The 18,537-nt window shown below is 39.2% G+C and overlaps 1 protein-coding gene across 1 annotated transcript in view; it reads left to right on the top strand.

Annotated features, from left to right (window-relative positions):
* The window catches only part of LOC121185664 (glutamate receptor ionotropic, kainate 3), an 82,534-nt gene extending 65,196 nt beyond the window's left edge, over positions 1 to 17,338 (top strand). Inside the window, exons 11-16 of the mRNA XM_041043962.1 lie at positions 2,575 to 2,798; positions 7,174 to 7,292; positions 12,574 to 12,791; positions 15,678 to 15,903; positions 16,153 to 16,403; positions 17,144 to 17,338. Of these exons, the coding sequence (XP_040899896.1) occupies positions 2,575 to 2,798; positions 7,174 to 7,292; positions 12,574 to 12,791; positions 15,678 to 15,903; positions 16,153 to 16,403; positions 17,144 to 17,338 (1,233 nt within the window). The remainder of the gene's footprint in view (positions 1 to 2,574; positions 2,799 to 7,173; positions 7,293 to 12,573; positions 12,792 to 15,677; positions 15,904 to 16,152; positions 16,404 to 17,143) is intronic.
* The last annotated feature ends 1,199 nt before the right edge of the window (positions 17,339 to 18,537 follow it).

Below are 18,537 nucleotides of genomic sequence, written 5' to 3'. Positions count from 1 at the left end.
TGGGACAAAAAGCCTGGGCAGTAAGCAGTATGTAATTCCTGCATGTTCGGCATTTGACTAAATGCACTAATAGCCTAATAGCCTAATGATTTAATTAAAACAACTGTAACAAAACAGCTCACCACACTGATGCGAAGAACATTCAGTGTACAGGCAGTGAAACTGTGTGGATCATGTTAGTTGCAACTTCATAAATCCTCCAGGCTGTCGTCAGGTGAGGAGGTCCGGAGGGAGAACACCACTAAGCCCACCATCTGCAAACCCAGATAACACCAAGCCATGTGGCACGCAGCAGGGCACTATCAGGTTATCTTGCTTGTGCCCAGTTTGTGTGCCTAAGCAGTAAACAGAACAAGTACATGCAGCATGTATATTAGCCGACCATAGGGATGTCTGAAATCGCATGCTAGTTGATCTTCCCGACTGAGTGGCAGGTTGGTTCAAAGCTGCAGTTGGCAGCAGAGAACAGAGGGAGCAGTATGTGATGTACAAATTTGAATAGTTTAAGAGAGACAGCAGCTGCACGGCAGGATGCACTGGTTTTCCAATCTTTCCATCTCTTCAGAGGCCACCGTGTATTTAGCCACCATGGTGGTGACTACAGGAGCACATAATCCGCAGTGCCACACGCAAAGTGGAAATGTTTTCTCTTTGACATTTTACTATAGTTTACTACTGTGAGTTAGTTCAGGTGAACCTGAAGAAGAGCTGTCTAATCCACAGGGAAAGTTAAGTTCATGTTAGGAATAGCTCTAGGGCCTAGAAAGTGAGTTTAAAAAAATTAGTTTTTACTCATCAAAAACAAAAAAGAAGATTTCTGTACAGTTAGGTCTCATGGTTTTTACATAAAGCATCCAAACAAACATGCAGTCTGATATTACTTGTTAAAAATGCTGTACAGTGAACTGTTGTATGAACAAGTCAGTATGTAGGAAATAAAGAAAGCCTCCCTTTGTGAGCTGTCTCGTTTCTTGGAAGAAAGAGGCATCCGAGCGTAAACCAAGCAGCTGGTTTCATTAACCTCCTGTCCAGACATGGTGCAGGGGAGTTGTGGGGGCTGCCAATATGAACGGTAACCTTATGAATATGCAATCATACGCATATAATAGGTGACTGAAACTTATCTGTCATGCTCGACCATGTCTATTGTCTGATGCTATATGGTGTCATTATGCCATTCTTGTGACATTAGATAATGGCTTTATAAATGGAGCTGCATGTGATACATTGGAACTTTTTCCAAAAGGCATCACTGAAGAGACAGAGACATTTTTTTTTTCACATTTACTAGTTATTCTCTGTTTTTATGATGAATTTTGAATGAAATGTCACAGACATATGATTGTACGTCTCCACACTTTAGATAAAAGACACCTCTTATAACCACTTAATAAATATTTCACTGTTTAATGATATAACATGACTAAGACTGTAAAGACATTCTAGTGAGACTGTACTTCAGCACAGCTTTGTTTTCAGCTAAATGCTATTGTCGGTATGCTAACATGCTCAAAAAACAAACAAAAAAGAAAAACAATGAAAACATGCTGAGGTTATAACAGTCGCATGCATTCATCTTGTAATTTACTGCCCTCTTGAGGCTACACTGTACACTCCTATTGTCCGTGTAATCTAGTTTGACTACCGGCCGATGCGTCTATCATTTTTGTCATTTTCGTGCACGTGGCTGTGACCCCGTTGAGAAACAGTGGGGCTTGTCAAGCAGAGGAGGGGGCAGAATTTTTTGGACATTGGTGCACACACATTGTGGAATCTGAGGATCTTTGATGGTTGACTAGCTATAGCAAGCTATACAGGGTAGCATTTGCACGTATACGAGCAAATTACACTGTGATCAGTATGAGTTGTCTTACTGGTTCACCTCACAATTACAGGATAACATGGTATGTCTGGATTAGGGATTTTTTTTTTTTAGCTATTTCTCTATACTGCACATATGATATGTTTACTGTCAGTTCAAAGGAATAATCTTTCTGCCTGGAAAGAGTGCAGAAAGGTAAAGATGTTCAGGTAGAGTGCACCAAGATGCAGGAGGGAGATGCTCAGTACAGGAAAGACAGGCGGCACAAAATCATGAGACAGGACAGGTCCTGAATTTAAGTGAGATTTGCTTCTCCCACTGTCATAAAAAGCTATGCTTTAGTCTGGTCCATTTTTCTCAATGGTGTAGTGAGCCGCTGAATTTCACGCTGAGATGGTGGTTTGTGGGCGGGTGGGCAGGAGAAGCGAGTTCTTCGGCTCTGCTCACTTATCTGTAAAAGTCACCGCACCCCATTATGTTATGGAAATCCATATAACAGTTGCTCAGATATTGTAACCAAAAATGTCAACTTCATGGTGGTATGAAAGAAAAAGGCAAGAGATCACCAGCGCAATTAGGATCGATCTTCTGGGCACCCTGAATGTTTGTACCAAATGTTTTGCCAATTCATTTTAATGTTGTCGAGAGCTAGACCCATGCTGCTACCTTGGCTAAGAAGAAACCTTGCTAATATGAAAACAGAAATCAGAGAAAATGACTATTTCCTGAATGTTTTTGTTTTTCCTCTACAGAGAGCAGACTTAGCAGTGGCTCCTCTCACCATCACCTACATGCGTGAAAAGTTTGTCGACTTCTCCAAGCCCTTCATGAGCATGGGCATCAGCATCCTGTATCGCAAACCCAATGCCACCAACAACGGCTTCTTCTCCTTCCTGAACCCTATGACGCCTGACATCTGGGTCTACATCCTCCTTGCCTACCTGGGTGTTAGCTGTGTCCTTTTTGTTATTGCCAGGTAAGTGTGGAAGCTACATTCAATTTGTCCTATCAGTACTTCATACACTTCTCCACAGGATCTTTCAACAGACATAGTAATTCACTCTGTTATCATTGCAGACCGAGGTTTGAGCATAGCAGCCGGTTTCTCATACTGTGTTAGCTGCTGGGTAGTGATCAAGGCAGTTATGTCTGCATGGGTTCTCTACAGCCCAGCAGTGGGAGGAGGAATACAAGTCCCATTCAGTGTAAAATTTCTTGTTTCCTGTATGATGTGTTTGAACTGGAAACACAAATTATGGTGCACCTTTAGAAGATTGTTTAAAAAGAAGAAATACTGAAGCAAAAAGAGGATGACATACCTAATTATCATATTCAGAGGCAGGAAAAAAATACACACACCTTATGTGAAATTCCTTCAAATGAGTCTATTTATAGTTGATCATCAGCATTTACTTTGGAAAAAATGAAATTCCTGCCAGTAATAAGTCATAAAGTTATTATGGATGGAGATTATCAGTTTGATTGACTGAAAAGTACCTCACTTGTAATTTTTTTTTCTTTTGGTCATGAATATGATGAATATCCTGTTAGTATCATTGTCAGTATTTCCTGCTGCTTCTCATGCAAAGTGGTGCTTGAGGAAGTTCTGGAAAAGACTCTGAAAGGAGTTCTGAGGCTCGAGAGCAAACAGCTGCACTCATTCTATCCTCAGTCGTTGTTGTGAAACTAAACAAATTCTGGAGCTGCTTCACCTAAGTATGAAATCATCTTAAATTGTTGCATCAGTTTTTTGGAGGCCAGCCTAGATAGCTGAAAAGCTGCATCCCCAAATGTGCATCGTATGGGCATAAAACAAACAGCGGTGAACAATCAGAGGGCTACTTCAGCACAAGTAGGTAATTTTAAATGCTGGACAGAGGTGTCAAACCATTGCCAACAATATCAGGCAAAAAAGCACTCTGTCATTCAAAACATCTGCTACACCATAATAATTCTGTTGCAAGGTGCCTTTTATTTATTTGTTCTAAGGCACATATTGCATCTCTGTGTATAAATAAAATTGACTGTAATGCTTATATGCCTTGGAAAAAACAGCTGCCATGTATTTGCTTGTATCAGCTTATACCTAACTAAGGATGATTTCAGAAGATCTAAGGATATAAGACGCTGTATTTTGCTTCTCTTTTTCAATCCCTAATTCAGAACTTGGAGAAATACATCTAAGAAAAATACAAAGATAAAAATAGCTGCTGAATACAGATTATCAGACGCATTCTCTAATGTGTTTTTGTGGATAAGCATCCACACTCCACTAAGTGTGTAATGATGGAGGTTTCTGTCTGTGTATACTTATCATTTCTTGTAATAGCACAGGGACCTGGTTTTACTTTTCATGGAGTTCAGTTGTCTGTCCTTGACCATATACAGTAGGTACAACTGAGCAAACTGTTTAATATTCTCACCGTAGTCTGGCCTGTAGAAATGTGTGATTTTACACTTTATACATTTACATATTTTCTTTATATTTGTCAGGGGCATGAATTATGGCTTCATCAATATATTCATTGTGCTGGTAACAGTCTATACTTTTCCAGTCAACAAATCCCATGAAAAGACCAAAACCAACAGTTAACTGATTAGCTATTAGCATCAATTGACTGTGTAGCCAAAGCCCAATATTGCTTGTTCCTCTGTGCCATAGAGCTCCACTGTTATCCAAAAACACACGAATGAGCCACAATGATACACTGGGTGACATGTTCTGTCATTAACATGTTTACTGACATGTTTATCTACTGTTATTATTTAGTCAGTCCCATATATAACAGCAATTATTTAATTTTTCAGGATTAAAGGAGAATGTGGGTTAAATGTATTGTGCCCTGTAACAAGCTGAAATACTTTAAATCAGTATGTGGCTTTCTGTAGCTTCTAAAACCTTGCCACTGAACATAAATCACTAATGCAGAGGAGCTTTGTGTGAGGAAAATTCATAGGGGATAGAGAAATTGTTATTAGGCTGTGAAAATAAATGTAATTTAATGAGTGGCAGCACTGAGACATTAGTGGAAAGTGCATGTTGCATCATTGGGCTGGAGTGTGCAAATTCAATATAATGTTCGTAAATGCAGTCATGGCGCTTTTGCTTTATGTTATGTTTGGATGCCAAGCGGTTTCCAGATCACCTCCTCTGTGTAGGCTGTACTCTTGGCTGACAGTTAATAGCGTTGTTTAGCAGACAGTTTTGTATAAGGTTGTACAGCACACAGTCTGAGTCTTGTGGCTCTGCTTGCCAGAACAACCTTTTTAGAAATTAGCAGAGAACCTGGGGTATTGAATCAGTACTGTAACATTTTTTTTGTGTAGAGACTGCGCTTAAAACAGTGGAAAAAAAAGACATTGCTCTTTTATGTTTACGTCCAGTTCACGTGTAGTTTGGATGTGCATAAAGCAATCATATTTTCCATGCCTCTTCACTATCCTGCTGCTGTTTTATCTGACCATGGCTTTCAATTTAACATTAAAGCAAAACAAAAATGAGACTGGGGGAATTCATTGAAAAGGCAAGGAGCACCACATTTGTACAACAGCTGCCCAAGGCCTCTCTGATGAGAATCTTAAGAGAAATACTCTGAGATGGAAACACTAGTGAGTATATTTGACAGTAGTGATTTTAAAGCACAAGAAAATGCACTAAGACAAGCCAACATTGGGCAAAAACACCATCTTATTGTTCATCAATTGTCTATTTGCTTAACTAAGATGAGATTTGCCTGAATTATAGCTAGAAAGGACTCCATTACAAAGCTGTTTCATGATTAACCACCACTCCTATTCACGATCTGATTAAAATAGACTATATTACCAAATATTTCTGCAGCACATAATTAGGTTGAAGTGTAACCCTCCCTAGAACAATATAAATTTCCATCAATTAAATCTTTCTACATTATTCTCACTGTATCCCATCAGAACTGAGAATATGCACTCGAGGATTTACAGAGGATTTATAGTGGGTTATGGACTACATTAATGTTAACCATGTAACATATCCAAGCCTTTTAATTCTTTTCTGTTCTGTCTTTTTGTTATTTTTTTTAGCTGTAGTTGCTATATGGAGTCTAAGGGATCCAGTTCTACTCAGGAGAACACCCAGAACTAAGAGCCAATAAAGATTTTTCACATTATATACATACATTTTTTAAAGGAGGTTAAGTACTGACATTTATCATGTTTCATCTCAGCATCTGCCTCTGAAAATGACTTGTGCAATAAAGGTGTACATCATTTTCAGCAGGTGTCAAACTAAATGGCAGATGGATATAGAAAGATGCATGCTTTATGATTCCATGTTCCATGTTAAGAGGAGTCACTCACATTCTCAAACATGACATTTTATACGGTCTGAAAAAATGTACTTTTGTGACTTGTTGGTCACCTTTAACTACAAAGGATATTACAAATGGTTTAGGGGATTTCTAAAGGTAAGGCTTAAAAACCAGCACCACCTGATCTAAAAATGTTTTGATGTGACATTTCACAAAAGATTGAAGTTTTATTATTTAAAAAACTGGTAAAACTTCTGCTCAGAAAAAAATAGAAATTTATGGATGGGTCACATTGATCCCTACATGTTATGTCCGTACACACATTATTAAAGCTGCAAAAGTCAATGTTTTTGTGTGAACAGTGGATCAAAGGAATGTGTGTAATGTGAAAGCTCTTGCTCATAGTGATGAAGCCTCAAAAAATATTTCTACCAACTCTGCAGTCCCTCTCAGCTATACTGAGCTTTTTAGTTTGTTTTGGTTTTAGGGCCGGTAGCTTTAATGTTCTGAATCACTCCTACTGCTCAAACTTGTTTCTGGCAGTTCTGATAAACCAACTGTTCATTGACTGCCCACCACCAAAGGACAATCCAACAATCAGCATTCACCATGTGGACAGAGACAGGGCTCAAAAGTTTTGCTAAGGTTGCTCTGTGTCAGGTGTATCTGTAAATAAGCAGCTGTCTGCTAAGATATTTACCATATCAACTTTACGGTATAAGGTAACAAAAACCCAAGGTTGTGTTTATATCTTGTTCCACTGTCTCAAGTGGCCCAAAAAAAAGAAACAAAACAAAAACAAATAATGCTGCTTTAAGTACTGCTATGTAGGTCTGCCGTCTAATGCCGTCATCAACAATTTTGTTACTTCAAACTAAAGATGAAGCTCTAAAATATCTGGAACTCTCAGAATAGCTCTCAAGCTATTATGATTCCATATTTGAGATTATTCTCAAGGTGGGAACGGTGTTCAGAAAGAATAAAGATAAGATCATTCTTGTATTTTCTCAGCACTCATAACCGATTCAAAAACAGCTTTCCAACGTCCTGTCTCGTTCCCAGGTTCAGTCCATATGAATGGTACGACGCTCATCCTTGTAACCCCGGATCAGATGTGGTGGAGAACAACTTCACTCTCCTCAACAGTTTCTGGTTTGGAGTCGGTTCCTTAATGCAACAAGGTACGGTGGCACACACATCCCCTTCCCTGTCAAAAACAATACTGTCACACCACCCTTTTTTCCTGTGCACTGCTAGCTCCCACGTTCTGCCTCTTTAACTGACAAGCTCCATGATTTCCATTCCGTGACTGTTTCATAAGACATTTACCTGTCAAGAACAACTGCAGAGCTCAGTCTTACATGACAAAGGAAGGCTGTTGTCACCTACCTGCTGTTTAAAAAGGGAAGAGTAGGTGCCAAGCACTTGTCAGAGATTGGCAGGTAAGGATGGAAAACATTGCTGCATTTATTTGCCCATAACGCAGTCGCTGGCCCTGCTCAAGAGCTTTCTCAGTGTTGGGACAAAAAGGGTAACTTGAGGTACATGTCTGACAAATGCCAGCTGTCAGCCATGCTAGAACTGGCTGGTGTGATGTTTGCAGCACTGTACGAATTGCTCTGGCAGTGACCCACTATAGAGAATCCATATGTTTCGCTCATAACAAGCCAACAAGTAGCCTGCCAATGAAATGTTACTGCAATCTTGTTTGATGCTAATGTACTGTGTGTGTACTATACATGTATGCATTAACATTGTGTGTGTGTGTGTGTGTGTATAATGTTATGCATACATGTATAATGTCAGAGCAAAAGCAGCACTGTCTTTTTTCAGTAGAAGGATCCAACATGCATTACTAAACCCACTGCAGATTCTATTCTGCACTTTGTCTGAAAAACCAAACGGATACAAATAGGTTCTCACTTGCTAGGTGTCCCTTAAAGGGATAGGTAAGCAAATGAAGGCCCAGAAATAACCTAATGAAGTCAACTGTGGAGGAAAAAGACCCAAGTAATAAAATGTTTAACCTCAATGTAACAAGACAAATCAAGGAGGCTTAGTGAGACTCGGGAGTGGATCTGTGCCCGTAAGGATAGCAAACACATTCAGCAATTCATTAAGCATAGAAGCTCGGCAGCACTCTTGTGAAACTGCATAGCAGCTCTGCCAATTTGCTGGTGCAGTCAGAGGGCTACGAGTGTAGCAGCAGCATGTTGAGAGGGAGGGAGAGGAGAGAGAGAGAATCAAAACAAAATGAGCTAGTTAGTAGCCTATATTATTAAACTAAACAGGGGAGAATTCTCTATTATAATTCATACTGTGGCTCACAGTGTTGTCTGTCAGCGCCTGAGCTGCTGTGTGTCTCATATTTATAGTAGTTGACTGAAGCAGCTGCTGCTAATCAGCTGTTATTCATTCTCTGAATAAAAAAAAAATCACACTAGAATATCAGAGTTAATATGAGGTACATATATGCCATGTAGTCTAGCAGGTTTATCTGATTATGAATATGAACATATGATGCATTTTTTTCATGTTGCATAACTGTTTCTTTGTGATTTTTAAATTTAGCATTGTCAGAATATCTTGACAGTTATATTGACCATATAATTTGTGTTTAGACACCGACTGATTCTGGCTTTCTGTGACACCCATTTGTCCTACAGTACCTTGTAACACATGCTGCACACTGGTATCTGCAGCAAGGTATATTTTGTCTGTGTCACATAAACAGACATCCTGTGCCTGTCTGCCAAACAGTGACAGCAGCTGAGACGGAAGCCATTTCCTTGACACGTTTAAAATGCAAATGGACGTGTTTGAGGGGATCCAAAAAAAAAAAAAATCTACCAGCTTGTCTGTGGGAGGGAGGTGTCACAGACAACACAAAGAACACAAAATATGAGGAGGTGCAAAAGCAAACACTTTGTGTACTTCAAATGCATTCCTGGGGGTCTCTGTAGGCTTTTGCTCACAACAAACATATGTCTGATCATTTCCCGTAAATTGGTTTCCCCATATAAAATAATTTTTGAAAGTACGTTTGATTTATGAGTTGATTTATTCCCAACCCTTTCATTCTCAGTGACATTGTTCCTTTCATTTTCTATGCGTTTTAAGCCTAAAATATTATACTCTTTGTTTGGCTCTTCATGCAAGATCTAATTTGTGGTGGCGTTTTGTCTGTGGTTAAGAAACCGGAGTTGTGACTTTGCCCCTTCTTGAGATTCAGACCAAGATTTACTTCCAATGGAATAAACATTTTCATTCACAAGTGTCATTATTTAAAAGCAATTAACAACTAGTAAAAGCCCCCAGCTCTGAAAGGACGTTTTGTGTGAGGACTCCATAGAGAGAATGTTAAGTGCAAGTAATCGTTCTCATGGGAAAGCCCAGTTCTCTCGTGCTAAGGTGAGGCATTGCTAGTGGGGAGGAACACTCCAGAAAATCGGGACTTCACAGTGCACTTCTGGATCCACAGAGAACAGCTTGTTTTTCCCCCCCAGACTGACAATTCAAAAAGCATCATTAGATGCAAAACAGTCTGTTCATTTATTCAAAGGAGAATTGCAATGTCAGAGTGACTTATTTATGATCTCCTCTTAAGAAATCTGATGTGCTGTGGTGTTAGTTGTGGCTACGTACACAGTGTATCTACAAAAGAATTATATATGCTATGGTATTCACAGATGTTGCGACTAGGAAGTTACACACAAGAAGTGGACGTACTAGAATTTTCCCTAAATGCTTGCTTGATATAGTTCTTGATATATACATGTACATGAGAACATAAATTTTAAATTTAACAGGAGTTAAAAATGCAAGAGCACAGTTTTCTCTGTCAGACCCCAGCCTCAAAGAATCTTAAAATTTCAGTTCATATCTACTTTTTCGTATTATAAAGACATGAGTTCTTTAACAACATTTTTGAGCTATCTTCTGACAAATGTCAATTTTGAAGGTTGTAGCTACAAAACAATAATATCCCTAATATTTCAATAGAGTTACATATTTAAATTTAGGGGTGCCAGCAGTAGAAGAAGATGGCTGTTTAATTAAAAAAAAAAAAAAAAAAGCTAGCATAGACACTAAAACCAGGGGGACACAGTCTCTCTCTTTCAATGAAACAGTAAAATATAACTGTTTACACATTCAAAACACCTTTTGCAGGTGCTTTGTTCATCTGTTTATTTATTTAATTTTTGTACTTTTTCCTCTATCATCTTGAACAGCACAATTTTAATTCAAATGATACTCCATAATAAGGCTTCATGATTTTTGATTGCAAGTAAATTCTTGAACCTGGACACAAATTTTTCTGAGACAAAACTCAGTGATATTTGTTGTTTTGTAATAGTCTGTATAATTGTACACAACTATTTAGAGCATTCATGCAAATGAGCAATGCAGCAGACAGTGAGACAGATGTGATATTTGGGTTACTGAAACAGTATCAGCGCCGTCTTCCCAGAAAGAACATTTATATTTCCTTGGTTTACAAGTCACGAGTCCTTCCACAAGGAAATGTATGGCATATTGACACTGTTTTATTTCCCTGGCACCATATGATTGATTTGCTTTTTGTATTTATTAGCGTTCTGATGCAGCGCCATATACTGTTCCCTGCTGACAACAGCGCTTTATAGTGGGGAATTCAATTGAGTTACCCGTTGCTTCACTTCATTTTTAGTGCAACCGGAGAATGTGTCTGGATCTTCCCTCTCTGAAGTCATAGTGAATTAAGGAATGCTACTGTCTTCCCTTGTTTGCAACCATGTAGTCTTTGTCAAACCATAAAGGACAAATCCAATCAAATGTGGTTGAAGAGGTTAAAAACCTGACCACTCTGCCCCCCCACCCCACCCCTTCTGTGGGCTTGTTACTCTTCAGAATTGCCCTCATAAATCTTCTCAGTAAAGTAACAGAGTGCACAAAGCACAAGGGTATTTTAAAGGTTGTCAGAGATGAGATATAAAGTAACTTTAACACCAGTCAGTGAGCCATTGTAAACATAGTATTACTCAGCAGAGGACCACTCAAAGTCAAGGCTGATGCAGAGGTGTACTGTCACTCTGCTTAGGCACTATATCTTGATTTTTCCTGCTTCATTTTTTTTAAAATACAGGCTGCGAGGATTGTTATTAAATCACCAGTGTGTACATCGGGTTAACCTGATGACATGACATGATAGAAAATTCTGTGAACTATAGCTGTGTCAGTTACATGTGACAAAAAATGTCAAAAAAAAAAGTTGTTTGTTGATTTTGCTCATTTATGTGTGATCTGACAGATCAGCTTGTGTCTAACAGTTCATCAAAACTGATTTCAGACAAAAGATTCAGTAACAGAGGAGGATCAACTGCTATTAATTCTCAATAGATAAATCTAAACTGGTAACATATTGCCAGCAGTCCTTTCGCAATAGAAAGATGTTAAGTGTGATTGCAGTGCTGAGCAATTGCCTAATTGAAGAGTATTACTCAGGCTTTGAGAGGGGATGTTTGAATTGTATGGGAATGCCACAGTGTCTTCTTTGTTAATGATAAATGCAATATATACTGGACTTTATGTTCCCTTTTTAAAGGTTTTCAATGCATATTGTAATTTCAATTAAAAGACGTTTTGTTAATGATGTAAGTTGGATGTCTATGCTAGCAGCTTCTTATGACCTATAGTCATTTTTAATTGTTTGGTGATCTCTACAGGTCTTGTAATTATGATGAGGGCCAAGCAGAAAGTCAGGCGGCGTAGTATATAGAGCAACAAAGTCCACATTAGGAGGAGGTTGGGATGGATGGACGGGTCGATAAGACACAGGACTTTGACACAGGAGACTGCTGTTCATTTCCTGTTTGAGATTGATAGACAATGTTGTTCCTTGTGCGTGACGACAAAGGCACTCGAAGATTCAGGACGCACTTATTTCAGCCCCTGCTACGATCATTTCCTAAAACCTAACCAAATACTGTTTGTGCCTAAACCTAATCAAATCTTGACCGTTACGTCAGCTCAATCACGTGTTTATTATTGTAACCATGACAACGAAGGTCCAGTACACCTGTCGTCATAGGGGCACTATTTCAAAAGACACTCTTATTCCCTCAAATCAGAGGGAAGGGACAAAAACCCTACATGGTCTTTCAGGTCTCTGGAGGACATAGGACATTGGGCGTTTACACTGAATGTAGAAGTCTGGGCAACAGGCAGTTTTGCAGCTCTGATTCGCCTGTTCTGAATTCTTAGCTTAGAGATTGGCTGACCTGCCAAACTGGCTTCATTTCCTATTTCCTCAGTGACAGTACCTTGATCAACACCAGCGATGCTGCCAGAAACATTTGCAGGTTAATTAACAAAAATGCAAGTGATCATGTTTCTGCATTTGTTAAATTCCATTACATTGTTGGCAGATACAATTTTATTTAGTTAATGGCTTAATACTCTCTCACTTTGTATTGCCTACAGGCTCAGAACTGATGCCCAAAGCCCTGTCGACCAGGATCATCGGTGGGATCTGGTGGTTCTTCACACTCATTATTATATCATCCTATACAGCTAATTTAGCAGCTTTTCTCACTGTGGAGAGAATGGATTCGCCTGTGGACTCGGCTGATGACATTGCCAAGCAGACAAAAATTGAGTATGGTGTCGTCAAAGATGGCGCAACCATGTCCTTCTTCAAGGTATAGTACAAACATTAATTAGTCAAGCTGTTTATCTGTTCTCAAGCTTCACATTTAAAAAATGTAAAGTATTTTAGTTTTTTAATTGCTTAAAGTATTACACATATAGGAGTTCATCATTTATGTTACCATGTAAAACAGTAAAAATTGTGTGGCAAGATTTTGAACCTAAAACTATATAGTATGCCAGTTTTTCCAAAGGAAAAATAAATCAATACCATTCCACAAAAGAAATTTTATATATATTTCCAGTTAGATCTTAATTCCCACAGCAAAGGCAAATTCTTCAGTTTCTCCACTTCTCTACACTGTTTGATGTGTTTCTCCATAATGATTTTTCTATTCTGAAGTTTCAGCGTTTGCCTGCAGGGTCTTTGACTTTATTTTATTATTTTGAGCTTTGCTTTAGATGCTGCTGCTGTTGTGGTTGAGAATAACACATGTAACAGAGTTACAGTTTCTCCAAGTGAGAAAATGAAAACACTGCACATTTCTATTGAAGACAGTCCATAGGTTTATGACATTCAGTAGAAAAAAAAAAAATTAGATTCTTTCAGGGCATCTATCTGCCCTAGTTTTTATGCCCCCAACATTTGTAGCTGAGCTCATAAATACTCTATGCTTCATTGTTGAGTTTGCTGAATGGTGTATATACCGGATCCCCCAGCTTTGATTATGTAATTGGGTTTAGGATTTTTGCTGATATCATGTGCATTTAAAACAACAGTGGTGTCTCAGAATTGTACACCATGGTATTTTTATTTATTTTTTTAAAAGGGATTTTGTTACTAATCACAATACTGTAAGATTGCTTACTTATTGCATTGCATCCCATGAATATTAAATGCGGTGCAATGATAAATAGTGCGCCTGGATCCAGCTCAACTCGTTGACCCTTTGAAAAGAAATCAACCTTCAGTTCCTCTGAATAGCTATGTAAAAGGAAGTTATTTTAGATCATTCTGTGTTCTTTGATAAATTGTAGTTGTGATTGTCGCATCATAAATAGAAGGAGACACAGGTGTCTAATTACCTCATCAGAGCTGCAAGGCTCAAGTGCCCTCTGCTCCCTCTTGCTCTTACAGAAAGGCTTAATGATGTCAACTCAATGAGGCAGAGAAGCATGATAAATACTGAGGAGACGGAGGAGTAGATAAAGGCTTTGCAGATGCATGTAGCTGGATGATTTTGGCCCTAAACTTATGTTACAGTGACATACTAAATGGTCCAATGTTTTGGATTTGACTCTACTCAAATGTGATATAATTTGTAGCTTGAGAAGAGACCACTCTAGCCCAACTAGCCACCACATAACAGATGGTTAGTTATGAGCCAGATGTGGTTCTGCGACATCAAAACAAGAATACATGCCTGGAGACAACTAGTTGATTTTGTGGTTGTGGATCATGGTGAAATCCACAAGTGACAAATCTTTGCCTGTAGGCTTTTGTTCCAGTTTGTTTGCAATATCTAATTCACTGATTGATTCACTGCTTGCACTGCCTGCTCAAGACACTGGATTGGTTTTACAAATATCTGCTTGGTTTGTCATCTCTCCCACATTTAAAGAGCAAGATGGTGTGTACAACTCTAAATGTGCAAAAGACCCCAAAAGACAAACGCAGTATAACGCTAAACTAGATACATGAATTTTCATCAGCAAGAAAATGTTTTAGTGATGGCTGACCAGATACAAGAAGACATATTGTTCAAGACAGTATGTCAGTGGAATAATGAAACTGTTGAAACAAACACATTGCATTAAAAACATAATCACAGGTTTGTAGCCACGGTTGACCAGGGGGTTGTCATGACACCTGAAAGCCCTCTTATGAGGAGCTGTTGTTTTGTTAAATTGCACATTATCAAGAGCACTGAAGGGCACATCTAAGCAAGTCAACTGCTTCCAAGGAAATATGTTTTCACCAACTGTTCAAAGGTTGAAAGAAATTGCTGTGATGTGGATGTTGTATACCGTTTTGCTCTCTTAGCAGAGAGAAGGGATCCATTGCAAAGCATTCTTTATCTTGAGACCTTTCTGAATTACACATTTCTGTAATGCAAATGAGCATCAGCTGTCCTAAGTTGCCATATGGTTCATTTTCCATGACTTCACCTGCTTATCAGGGAGGTAAAAAAAAAAAAAAAGATGCCAACTTGGCAACACTTGCAATACATCCTAAATGGTGCTTTTAAGTTTTAACATCAGACTATCATATCACAATTTTAAGCAACCAAGTCTGTGCTTCCACTTGAGTTACACATAATGGAGGGCTTCTTATAATAGCATCTTTCACAATTTGAAATGGCTTATAGTCTTTAGACAGTAATTATCTAGGATTAGACATGGCAAAAATGTGACCTCATATAAAATTGCATGAAATACCACATAGCCTGATGCAAGACTAATGGAGAGGCATTCTATTATTGCTGCTTCAGTAGCACTTATGAGAATAGATGTGCGCAAAGCTTCAATTTACTCTCCTTTAATCCTGTGACAGTGGATATCTGTAGGAGTAATCACATAAATGTATTTAGTCACTGGCTAAAGAATCTGGACATGTTTGTAACTGCTATCAACTGTTACAAATGCGTTGTCTTTGGCGATGTTTAAAATAGGCATTCAAAGAATCCCAATAGGTGTAGAGTTATTCTGCCATTCATTAGGGCTACCAGTAAGATTTCATGGTTAGCAGTACTTCCAGTTTCAACACCGTGGGCCATAACATTTAAAACTTATTTAGTTCATGCCCACTCATTTCTCAGTGGGAAAAGCACTATATATTTTTCCAACTACTTTTTCCTCACTTGTGGCAATAGAGATTATTCAAGTGAGGTTCAAAGGCACATTTTTTTTTTTAAATGGGCTCTTTCCATCCCTTACAGAAATCCAAGGTTTCTACTTTTGAGAAGATGTGGGCCTTCATGAGCAGCAAGCCAAGCACATCATTGGTGAAGTCTATTGAGGATGGGATTCAGAGGGTGCTGAAGTCAGACTATGCCCTCATCATGGAGTCCACCACTATCGATTACATCACTAGGAGGAACTGTAATCTGACACAGGTGGGAGGGATCATCGACAGCAAAGGCTATGGAATCGGCACTCCCCTCGGTAAGACCTGCAAACGACCAGCGAATACATTTGAGAGCCAAGTAATAAAAAATGCAAGCCCTTTTTATAGGTTATGTGTTGCCTTTTGAAGGATGAGGGTGAGGGAATGCTTTTTAGACGACGCAGCAGCACAAGATGTTTTTTTAGCCACTAGTCAGAGTGTTTGCCACAACGTGTTTATGAACCTTATAATCACAGAATCCAGCTGGCGTTTCTTCCAAAGTAAAACAGGCCTTATGTTGCTTCCAGGCTCCCCGTACAGGGACAAAATCACCATAGCAATCCTAAGCATCTTGGAGGATGGGCGCCTACACATGCTGAAGGAGAAGTGGTGGAGTGGGAGCAGCTGCTTGGATGAAGAGCGTCGCGAGACAGGCCCCATGGGTATCCAAAACCTGGGTGGTATATTCATTGTGCTGGCATCTGGCCTAGTGCTGTCTGTTTTTGTGGCGATTGCTGAATTCATCTACAAGCTAAGGAAGACTGCCGAACGTGAGCAGGTATATGTCCCCAAAAATCATATACAGAATATCTCAATTAAATCTTTACTCTGTGGTTTGGAAGTATGGAAAATTAATTTTAACTAACATTAATTTAATTACACTCCACTAGGATTCAGTTTATTTCACCCTTGATTTTAGCAGAGAAGTTGCTAACCATGCCAATTTTGTTATGATACTTACCACACAGCCTCTAAACCAAAGCTGTGCTCTATTCATGGCTTTTAGTTCAAACATGTCATAAAAGGATTTGCATGCCTTTGGCTAATCCCTAGGAGTACTTGGCCATAACACCACAACATTTACTTATTTTAACTGGCATAATTGCAAATTGGAGCATAGAGAATTAATCCATTATTAGTCATTGGAGATGTCAGAATAGCATGAACCCTTTACTATTGTAAATCACTAATTTGACTCATGCTAAGTGAGTAGTTGCATGCATGCTTACGCACCATACTTGTTCACTCTTTCTGACACAGCAGCAATAATGAACTGTTTGCAAGCTACCTCTGGTGGTGCCGCAGTTTGACATTGCTGACAGCCATGGACGCACATGCACACACGTACACACACAAGCATTAACACCACATGAATGTTATGTTCTAATGCATTTTGTGCACTTTAGACTGTCGACACCCTCTGCTGTCAGAACAATTTAAAGCTAAGGCATTTACCCCCCGTCCCTTTCCCCTCTTCTCCTTCTTGCTCCCCTCCCCGCATCCTCCCTTTTTGCCCAGAGGTCTTTGTGCAGTGCCATGGTGGACGAGATCAGACTGTCGTTCACCTGCGAGAGGCGGGTGAAACACAAGCCTCAGCCTCCAGTCATGGTGAAGACGGATGCAGTGATAAACATGCACGCCTACAACGACCGACGACTCCCAGGAAAGGACAACATGAGCTGCAGCACTGGGATGACTCCTGTGTTCCCATGACAATGTGTTCCCCCCAGGGCAAGAACCTCATGAGTAATGTGTCGGGGGCAGTGCCAGAGACTAGAGACAATGGCATAGATGGGATCACCAGATACACCATTAACCACAGTGACATGGGGACAATGGGGACACTAACAAAACATGGGCAACTCAAAATGGCAGCATCAGCCACACAGGTATGACAACATTCACCACTCTAATCCAAACCACAAGAGGTAAAAGAAATATTCGGGGGAGGTTCTGGGAAAACAGTACACCCAAATAATCAGTTTCAAGTCTGATGTTTACGTGCGCAACACAAAAACACAAGAAAATACACATTATTCAAGGAATCCTCTATCAGTGAAAATACTGAGAATTATATTGGACTGAGACAAGACAAGCTTTGATGAGAATGGCAATAAATGACAGCTATACAAGTGGACAAGGAAGAGCAGTTTTCATTGGAGATCAGTTTCGCCACACATGAATATTATGAAATCAAGTTGATACCTTTATCCTGTTGATTTACACAAACTCCTGAATGGCCTTTGACAGCAGAAAATAATGTTACCTCAAACATGTTGTCTGGGCTTATATGGTTATCTTGGACTCATAAACTGGAGGAAATGAGAAAGGATCTTTTGAAAGCATGGATCACAGGGACATTTAGCATCTGCAGTATATGGAAACCCATAGCGAGACACAACTGTTTGGCAGTAAATGTAATTTTGTTGAAGTTGTGATGTGTAATTAACTATATTGTTGCTCACAAGCAATTAATCATTGATGCAAAACAAAGCTGCAATGGGGAGACATCCATATTAAAAACAAGAAATTCCACTATGGACTACTGGATCACAGTGTTATGTGATTAGATTTATTTGACCAGAAGTACATTTTATTTAAAAAATGATTCTGTACATGATTAAAGTTTAATCATTTAAATTGCCAAAGATCTGACCATTCAAGATAACAATATACAAAACAGTACGGCCCAGGGCTGCTCACTTAGCTTTTTAGAGAACACTCATCTTGTGTTCGATGCAAAGTAAATTGGAGTGGTTTAAGTGGGACTATTAAGGGATCTTGGTATAACGGTTTTTTCAATCTTGCAGGGTAATATGTAGTAGGGTAATTGTGTTTGGCACAATCGTGGCATTGTGTTTGCTGGTTTTGCAAACCACCTCACCTGAAAATATTATCAACACTGCAATGTC

Source organism: Toxotes jaculatrix, chromosome 8, assembly GCF_017976425.1.
Source record: "Toxotes jaculatrix isolate fToxJac2 chromosome 8, fToxJac2.pri, whole genome shotgun sequence".
NCBI classification, from domain to species: domain Eukaryota; kingdom Metazoa; phylum Chordata; class Actinopteri; family Toxotidae; genus Toxotes; species Toxotes jaculatrix.
The sequence above is the reverse complement of the archived record's forward strand: the minus strand, read 5'-3'. Positions and strand labels throughout refer to the sequence as shown.